Source organism: Salvelinus sp. IW2-2015, linkage group LG4p (genome assembly GCF_002910315.2).
Source record: "Salvelinus sp. IW2-2015 linkage group LG4p, ASM291031v2, whole genome shotgun sequence".
Taxonomy (NCBI): domain Eukaryota; kingdom Metazoa; phylum Chordata; class Actinopteri; order Salmoniformes; family Salmonidae; genus Salvelinus; species Salvelinus sp. IW2-2015.
Genome location: NC_036841.1, coordinates 15,299,008 through 15,309,299, shown reverse-complemented (window position 1 = coordinate 15,309,299; position 10,292 = coordinate 15,299,008). Strand labels below are relative to the sequence as shown.

General features: G+C 41.4%; 1 protein-coding gene across 1 annotated transcript; it reads right to left on the bottom strand.

Moving 5' to 3' along the window:
• Positions 1-8,055: 8,055 nt before the first annotated feature.
• On the bottom strand, positions 8,056-9,499 carry LOC111957713 (transcobalamin-1-like). Its single transcript, XM_023978667.2, has 4 exons — positions 9,329-9,499; positions 9,087-9,231; positions 8,675-8,814; positions 8,056-8,531 (listed from the first exon to the last, which is right to left on the bottom strand). Exons 1-4 carry the CDS (start codon positions 9,450-9,452, stop codon positions 8,470-8,472), a joined length of 471 nt encoding a protein of 156 aa, XP_023834435.1. The 5' UTR covers positions 9,453-9,499; the 3' UTR covers positions 8,056-8,469.
• Between the last annotated feature and the right edge of the window lie 793 nt (positions 9,500-10,292).

The following is a 10,292-nucleotide window of genomic DNA, read 5'->3' as shown; positions in this document are numbered from 1 at the left end:
CAGAATTTTTGGTGGCCTTCCTAAGCCAGGATTCAGACACGGCAAGGACATCAGGGTTGGCAGAGTGTGTGCTAAAGCGGTGATAAGACAAACTTAGGGGAGGAGGCTTCTGATGTTGACATGCATGAGGCCAGGCTTTTTCGATCACAGAAGTCAACAAATGAGGGTGCCTGGGGACATGCAGGGCCTGGGTTTACCTCCACATCACCCGAGGAACAGAGGAGTAGTAGGATGAGGGTGCGGCTAAAGGCTATCAAAACTGGTCGCTAGAACGTTGGGGACAAGGAATAAAAGGAGCAGATTTATGGGCGTGGTAGATAGATTCTGGGCATAATGTGCAGACAGGGGTATGGTGGGGCACAGGTACAGCGGAGGCAAGCCCAGGCACTGGGTGATGATAAGAGAGGTTGTATCTCTGGACATGCTGGTCTCAATGGGTGAGGTCACCGCATGTGTGGGAGGTGGGACAAAGGAGGTATCAGAGGTACGGAGAGTGGAACTACGGGGTCCATTGCAAACCAAAACAATGATAACTAGCCTGAACAACAGTATACAAGGCATATTGATATTGAGAGAGACATACAGTATAGGCATAAAGTGATTGCAGGTCTTGATTGGGAGAGCTAGCTAAAACAACAGGTGAGTAACAGCAGCTAGTCAGCTAACACAGCAACAGCAGGTAAAAAATGGCGACGACTAGGCAAGAGAGGGTCGGATTAACTACACACAGAGCCTGAGTTAAAACACAGAGCCGACAGATAAAACACAAATAAACAGATGGAGTACCGTGAATTAATGGACAGTCCCGGCAGCATTCAGCTATGTAGCCAAGTGATCATAGTGTCCAGGGGGCAGCCGTAGATGGAGCAGGGAAGCCGCCACTAAGCTAGCACGCGGCGTTTAAAGTTAGTAGCCCGGGGGGTGGTCTGCTCAGACGGAGGGGGTCTGCTCAGACGGAGGCCGGTTGAGGGCACAGCGGATGGGGTATTCGTCTGCAGACCAGACGTGGTCGTGTCGACAGAGAATCCAAGCCRGATGGCGATGGCGAAAGAGAGGTTGTAATTGTAGAATTATGTTTGCTAACTGGTGCTAGCTTCGTGGCAGTGGCGCTAGCTGCGCTAGCTGCAAGCTAGCTGTGAGGATCAGAAGTAGTGGCTCAGGGATTACGGCAGGAATCCGGCGTTGTTGTCGAGAGACAGTCCGATGCTGGTAAATTGGTGAGTAATATCCAGGCTAATAACAGGGCTGGTGTCTGTGCAGAAGGTAAAAGCTGCTAGCAGCGCCTAAAAATGACTAAATAGCTTGTGCTGATTAGCTGGTTAGCTACTGGGGGTTCTTGTGTTCCAAAGTGTTCCAAAGTTAAAAAATAATAGCGATTCCGTATCACATTGGGTGAGGTAGGTTACCGGAAGGTATAATCGAATTAAAAATCGAAAAGAGATAGAATTCTTTTTTWWAAATATATACAAGAAATACGAAAAATACAAACGTACACGAGAGGACTAAACAAACACGTCTACACTGCTACGCCATCTTGGAATGTTATTGCGTAATAAATAACCGGAGATTTATTAAGCAAAACCAACGGCAACCAGAACAACAAGATAAATGGGCACAAAATAACCCGTCGTGCGCTCACAGGGAACGTGCACAAGCACTACAATAAACAATCCCACACAAAGACATGGGGGGAACAGAGGGTTAAATACACAACAAGTAAATGAGGGAAATTGAAACCAGGTGTGAGGAAAACAAGACAAAACAAATGGAAAATGAAAAGTGGATCGATGATGGCTAGAAGACCGCCGAGCGCCGCTCGAACAAGGAGAGGACCCGACTTCGGCGGAAGTCGTGACACGACTGAATATGGTTAAAATTATAATTGTATTATCATGGTTGGTCAGTCCTTGCATCCATAGCTCTGTCTATGGATTTGAGTGCTTTTTACTGAAACAGGTGGGGCGAACACATAGTTATTGTTTCAACAGCTTTAAAGGGAAAGTTCAGTATTTTACAAATTAATGTTAGATGGTTGGTTCCTCACCCTGAAAGCGACATGGCCTAGCAGAAACTAATCCATGTTTCAGTTTTCTTTAAATAGCCACTACAAATTTCAGCTAAATTAGACCTCCGAAGTGGGAATTCCACAGAAGTGGTCAGGGCTACCACAGCAGGTTCATCCCCTCTGTCCATCAGACAATGGAAATGGTTGTTCATATTGGCAGTTTGAAGTGACTCAAATCATATATAGCTCAGGACCTTAGACTGGTGCAAAGGTTAACCTTCCAACATTGCTTACATCTGCTATGACAGGCTCATTGTCCACCCTCCCTCCCAGAAGCCTGGAAGAGATGAGAGCCAAGCCTATGGGTTCATATCCTCAACCCTGCAGCACACACACATACACACCAATTGATTCATGGACTGCTGAATGTAATTTTTTTTATCTTGCTTTGTTTGCTCTTCTCAGTATTATGTCTATCTCTGATAAGCTACCCAGGAAAGGGTTGAAAACAGCCCATATTAATATATGTAGCCTTAGAAATAAGGTTCATGAAATCAATAACTTGCTAACATCAGATAACATGAATATATTAGCCAATTCTGAGACTCACTTAGATCATTCATTTGATGATACAGCAGTAGCAATACAGGGATATAACATCTATAGAAGAGATAGAAATGCTTATGGGGGAGGTGTTGCTGTATATATTCAGAGCCGTGTCCCTGTAATGCTTAGAGATTATCTTATGTCAAGTGTTATTGAAGAGTTGTGGTCGCAGGTTCACTTGGCACATTGAAGCCTTTTCTTTGGGATTGTTGCTATAGGCCACCAAGTGCTAAAAGTCAGTATCTAAATAATGCGTGTGAAATGCTTGATAGTGTATGTGATGTAAACAGAGAGGTCTACTTTCTTGGGGACCTGAATATTGACTGGTTTTCATCAAGCTGTCCACTGAAGAGGAAGCTTCTCACTGTAACCAGTGCCTGTAATCTAGTTTAGGTTATTAATCAACCTACCAGGGTGTTTACAAACACTACAGGCACAAGAACATCGATCACATTTTACTAATACTGTAGAATACTGTAGTACTGTTTGTTCTAAAGCTATATCCATACCCATTGGATGCAGTGATCACAATATTGTGGCTATATCCAGGAAAGACAAAGTTCCAGGAGCTGAGCCTAAAATAGTGTGTAAGAGATCATACAAAAGATTTTGCTGTGACTCTTGTGTGGATAATGTAAAAAATATTTGTTGGTCTGATGTGATTAATGAGGAGCATCCAGACRCTGCACTTGATGAATTTATGAAATTGCTTCTTCCAATTATTGATAAACATGCACCTGTTAAGAAACTGACTGTTAGAACTGTTAAGACTCCATGGATTGATGAGGAATTGAAAAACTGTATGATTGAAAGAGATGGGGGAAAAGGAGTGGCTAATAAGTCTGGCTGCACATCTGACTGGCTTACTTAATGCAAATTGAGAAATGATGTGACTAAACTCACCAAAAAGAAGAAGAAACGTTATTACGAAGCCAAGATCAATGATATAAAGAATGATGGAAAAAAACTTTGGAGTAATTGAAATTAAATTAGGGGCAGAAAGACAAATTAAACTCCATCTTTCATCCAATCAGATGGCTTATTCATCACAAAACCATTTGATGTTGCCAATTATTTTAATTATTATTTCATTGACAAAGTGGGCAAACTTAGGAAGGAAATGCCCACGACAAAYATTGAGCAATTATATTCATGCATAAAGAAAAGCATTGCAAGTTGAATTTTGTAAAGTTAGTGTGGGAGAGGTGGATTTTTTGTTTGTTATGATCAATAATGACAAACCTCCTGGCATCGACACCTTAGATGGAAAAATACTGAGGATGGTAGCTAACTCTATAGCCACTCCTATCTGTAGTATCTTTAATCTTAGCCTAGAGGAAAGTCTGGAGGGAAGCCAAATTCATTCCACTACCCAAAAGTGGTAAAGCGGCTTTTACTGGTTCTAACAGCAGACCTATAAGCTTTCTGCCAGCTCTTAGGAATCTGTTGGAAAAATCTGTTGGGGTAACTAACTAAATCAGTTAGTTACCCCAACACGCTGTGTGGTCAGAAACGTGCTTTTTGTCACACCCTGATCTGGTTCACCTGTCCTTGTGATTGTCYYCACCCCCTCCAGGTGTCGCTTATTATCCCCGGTGTATATATCCTTCTGTTTCCTGTCTCTCTGTGCCAGTTCGTCTTGTTTGCCAAGTCAACCAGCGGTTTTCCTTGCTCCTATTTTTCCTAGTCTCTCTTTGCTTCTAGTCCTCCTTGTTTCAACCCTTTCCAGTTCTAACTCCGAACCCGCCTGCCTGACCCCTCTGCCTGTTCTGACTACCAGCCTGCCTATCCCCTTGTATTGTTTTGGACTCGGATCTGGTTTCTGACCCCTGCCTGGCCTGACCTCAAGACCGCCTATTGTCTAGTACTGTTTGGACTCTGACCTGGTTTATGAACTCTCGCCTGTCCCCAACCTGCCTTTGCCTACTCCCTTAGTTATAATAAATAAATATCTGCCTCCTGTGTCTGCATKTGAGTCTCGCTTTATGCCCTTATAGCTTTCCCCATCCTTATGAGCACTTCCACAGTTTACCCTCCTGCTGAACTTTTCTTTCTGCAGACTGAATCCCTGTATGGCTGTTTAATTGTGCGTGCAACTAAACAACCATAGTCAATGTCAGTTCTCACTGGACATAATTCTCAGTAACCTGAACCAGGAGTGGTCAACCAAATGTGTGTGTGTGAATGTGGACATCTTCTTACAATAAACTCCCCTTAACCTGGACATCCACCTTATCTTTGTTCTGACCGGACATTCTGTAGCGGTTGCTACCGGCCTTAAGCCAGCACTTAAGGTTTATTTATTATATTCATGGTCCTTCGATTCTCTACAACCCTACCCCTATTTTTAAATTTATATATACTATTTAGCAGATGCTTTATCCAAAGCAACTTACAGTCATGTGTATGTGAATTTTTCCTTGTGGGAGCCCCCAGCAGGAATTGAACCATACAAGCATACTGAAGCATCGCCATGACGTTCTAATGGGAATTAATGTGGTATTAGTGAATATATTACAGCCTTCATTACATTGTAGACAATATACCTACCAGGCAGCAGTACCAGAAGGAATATGGATATGAGAGCCACCAGATGTCTACAAAGCCCTCTCACATTTCCATTATCAGATTTTGCGCCAGTGTTTGCAACTGGCAAACACTAAGGCCTGCATCATCTTTTTCTTCAGGATCAGCTCGAAATGTAGGCTATGCCTATGCTTCTACTCTCTGGTATTTTTAAACTCTATTTGACCTGTAGACATTCAAACAGAGTGGGTGCACAGGAAATGACACGGGGAAATTACTATGATTGATAAGATTGTGCGGTATATTATAGCCCTTTTATGAACTCCCAAACGTAATATTTAGTTTGTGCAATATCTTTTTTTTTTTATGTGTAGCCAAGGTCAGAGGAAAAATATGTTAGGTTGTATGTTCAGTGAAATATTGCTTTAAGTACCAAGTGCAATCTGTACCCTATCCCATGTTGTTCCTATTGCGTTTACTGTCAGGAACTGCTATACACAGTCAATTATTCATAGTTGATCATTTAACAATTGGGTAACAGCGCAGCTTGTTCTTTTTTCAAATAAAAATATTTGGTCTATCTTAATACCTGGCCATTTGGTAACACTCTATTTTGCATGGGTATATGTCCTGAATAATTATGGGCAGAAAATAACTAACCATAGAAATGAAATGACCATATACTGTATAAGTTAATTTATCAAGATATTTGACCAGAAGTCCCTACAAGAATAGTAAACAAACAAAAATTTGACCAATTTTGTTAGCCCGCACAAGGTCAAATGCTATTTCTAGAGGGTTTAAGGGTTAGGGTTAGAGTTAGTGTTAGGGTTAGAATTACGTTAAGGGTTAGGGTTAGGAGCTAGGGTTAGTTTTAGGGTTAGGAGCTAGGTTTAGGGTTAAAGATTAGGTTTTTGGGATAAGGTTAGGGTTAAGGTTCGGGTTAGAGTAAGAGTATGGGTTAGGGTTAGGTTTAGGGGTTAGGGAAAATAGGAATTTGAATGGGACTGAATTGTGTGTCCCCACAAGGTTAGCTGAACAAGACTGTGTATGTGTGTTTGTGTGTGTGTTTTCCTACCTTATCAGGAACCCAATGTCCTAACAGTTCACCCAAATGTTCTGACAGTCAGGACTTTTTTCATGTCCTGGATTTGTTTGAATGTTATTTTAAGCTTAAGGGTTAGGTTTTGGGGTGGGGTTAGGGTTTTGGTGGTTAAGGTTAGAGTTAGGGAAAATAGGATTTTTAATGGTCAAACATTTTTACCCAGAAAAATTAAAACAAAGCTGTGTGTGTGTGTGTACAAGTGTACATGTACAAGTATTAGCACATGCTATTTAATTACCAGAAAATCTACTAAGTTTAAATACCGAGAAAAATTGCGAAACAGGCCGTTCATAAATTCTTTGCTTAATCATGTTGCTCAATTAATTATCGACACAGAGTGCGAACTCAAGACCCACAGAAGACACCCGGAGTAGGCTATAGCGTTGTCGAATCATACAAACTTTGTAACCGCAGTCAAACAAAGGTCAAATTACCAAAGTTGCTCAACTTGCTAGATAACCTCCAACGAATAACAGAATATCTCCTATTCGAGTTGCTGATTACACAGAGAGCAGATCAGCTCATGAATAGCGGGGAGATGAATAGAGGACATTTTTTTWAATATCAAGGTACAGTAGCTTAACCGGGACCAACTCTGTAAAAACAAAATCGATATCTATGCTCAAACCGTTTGTTGATCGATCATACATTCTCTACGGAAGCTCTCACATGTGCAGCAATACGAGACAGCGCAGAGGACAGCGCAGAGAAGCCAGGGGAATGTTATAGCGGTATTTTGACATGCGTAGGCGAGAGACGTGCTTTGATAATGCAACCTATGGATTACCGAATACAGTTAGTAATTTGGGGTTTCAGTGGGATATGAACGATAGGAAAAATAGCCTAGGCTCTATACAAGGCTATATAAAGATACTACCTGAGTCAGTAGATAAATAATGCAATAATGTAGACTAAAACAAGTGTATGCTAAATGTTTCCTTTTCAGTGATACGTAGATGAGCAAACGAATAAATGAGCTACCACTTCCACTTGTCCAGCCAGAGATCAATTAACCAAATATACAGCCAGAGATTCAGTAAAGCAAAAGCACATTGATTATCAGACAAGTCACAGGGTCGGGAGTAGCCTAGGACAGGCTACTTACTACACGAGTGAAGCGCAAAATCCACTTGTAGGCCTATAATATGCTAGCAAAATGTTTTTGATCAGCTAATATATGACCAAACTAAATAAAGATGACCATTAGCACTTCCCCAGCCTAATTATTGCCAAATATCCAAACGGAGATTCAGTGAAAACCAAAAATCTGACATTGATTGATTTATCTATAAGAGTCAACCACGCTTGTCGAAAAGCAGCGCGATGGCGCTGTCCCAATCAAAACCGTGCTGAAATGATAATAGGTGACCAAACACATAGGCCTATATAAACAATAATTAGGCAAAAGGCTCCCATGCGACAACATGTTTGGATAATGTGCCGTTTTATTTTTTGCCAATCTGCTGCTGCGTATGTTGTGTAATTGCATTAGTGCGACATTGGGGGAAAATGTTGTATTTTCCTGGGTTTTGTCATTAAATATTTTCGGGAAATGTATGGACCCGGAAGTAGTCCCGGAACAGTCCCGGGATCCTGGTGTTAACCCCTAGCACATACCACTATTGCTGTAATTCTGTTTCCCATGTAAATATAAATCAGTGAACACACAAATTGTACTCCATAGCTACATGTACTTTACTAACCTATTACACAGTAATTACACACAGAATGTAATGTTACAATAGTTCTGGTATAAACTGCAGCCGGGCATTCTTTGCTGTTCCAAATGTTCTTTTAAAACAACAATAACAGTATTATGTCAGGGTGAAACTCTTTCTATTTCAATTCTAAAAACGGGCTTAACATTACATTCTTAGAAAAAAAGGAGCTATCTAGAACCAAAAAGGGTTATTGGGCTGTTCATATAGGAGAACCCTTTGAAGAACCCCTTTTGTTCCAGGTAGAACCCATTTGGTTCCAGGTAGAACCCTTCTGGGTTCCATGTAAAAACCTTTCCACAGAGGGTTCTACCTGGAACCCAAAAGAGTTCTACCTGGAACCAAAAAGGGTTCCCCTATGGGAATAGCTGGAGAACCCTTTTGGAACCCTTGTTTCTAATAGTGTACTGCAAATGATTGGAATCGTTATCCCTTTCATGACAAATATAATCAATTGCTTTACAGCACTTTTTCAAATAAAACAGTATCAGTCAGGGGCTTCTGAATGTTCACCATTTTGTAAAATTCAGGATGATGCGGTCATTTGGTTCTGGGATGTAACAGCCAATACCTGTGAAAACAAGGTCCAAATAGGTCATTTTGTGTTTTACAGTAGATGCACAATTTGTGTGACAAATAGATTGTTGTAAATAACACTTGATTTTGCCCTTAATTCTGTAGAAAGAGAGAGAAATATTCTAAATCATGACTCACCCACATCAGGTCTGATCACAGGTCCATTCGTCCCAGTCTGAACAAGGAGCTCCCAATAAGTGTGCTCAGCATTGTCCCCGGCTACACCATTCACACTCTCCAGGAAAGGACCATAGTTTGGGTCCTCTGTGTAGGTAAACCTGGAAGAACAATGCTCACTGACTACTGACACAATATAAAATAACTGACACCCTTTATCCATTGCAACAGCAAGAAAACCACCATTACTTTTTCACATTGGAAACCGGAAAATCCTGTATCACTCAATGCCATGCAAAAATTGACACACAGAACTACAGAACATTATCTGTAAATTAGAATAGAAAACGATTTCTCAAACTGTAACGTCTGTATTGCATATATGATCTATTCTAGAAATCAATCAGACAATGGAATCTACATTTCTACTCACTTGAAGTCTGCATTGGTCTGCTGCAGTCTCCTCATGGCACCGAGTAGGATCCCTCTGAACACAACGTCAGCACTGTAGGTCTCATTGGGTGCATTGGAGATGCTGTTGACTATCGTCAACTTGATAGGGTTTGGTCCATATGCCTCTGTAATAAAATTGTAATTTAAAATCTCAACTATACTTTATAAGTTATAAAGATAACGTTACAAAGAGGTAAAGTAAGTAAATATATTCCACATTACTTTCAGTCAGGATCCCAGGAACCAGCAACAGCAGAGCTGYGGAGAGAAAAGATGCCGTGGTCATCATACTCATCCTGTATTCAGTTGGAAGATCAGTTGGAAGTGTAGGCCTACAGTACTGCATTCACTCACTGCTTCTTATACACTATTCCTAGACTTGTAGCCACTCATTTATAGTCTGGTTACAGTCTGTTTAGCTGTCATTCCACTCCTTGCCACTCATTGTCATGCTGAACATATGACGCAGAGTACAAGGAGTGGAATGTTAACAGACTGGTACCCAGGCTAACTCTTTTAGGGACCTTTTGGAATTTATGGAACGGTGTACACAGAGGAATTTGGGGGGGATGTGTCATGCTCTTTCAATTTAAGTCCGGTGGAGGTTTAGTATTTTTTAATTCAGTACAGGGGAAGGTCATGCAATTTATAATAGACAGTCTCCACTGATAAATAGGTGAGCTTTTCGAGCTGCGTAGGCCCAGTGGCTGGGAGCGCAGCCTGCAGGTTGACGTTTTCATCATGAATTATGTTCTAGAAGCAGCTTTGCAGAGTTTAGCTAATGAATGATAGGCTAATGTGCATACGCTTCTAAGTTAAAGCTACACATATTTAGCCTGTCTGTCTTCACCGTTCTTAAGCCCAATTACGCACTTGGCCTCCCCGCTGCCTCTCTGCTATTCCTCTTAGGTCTTGTGCAGTCCCAGGAAAAGCTCAACTGCAATAGCTTGTTGGACACTTACACTATAATGACCAGAAGTATGTGGACACCTGCTTGTCGAACATCGCATTCCAAAATCATGGGCATTCATTTGGAGTTGGTCCTCCAACATTCTCCACTCTTTTGGGAAGGTTTTCCACTCGATGTTGGAACATTGCTGCGGGGACTTGCTTCCATTTAGCCACAAGACCATTAGTGAGGACAGGCACTGATGTTGGGCGATTAGGCCTGGCTCATAGTTGGCTT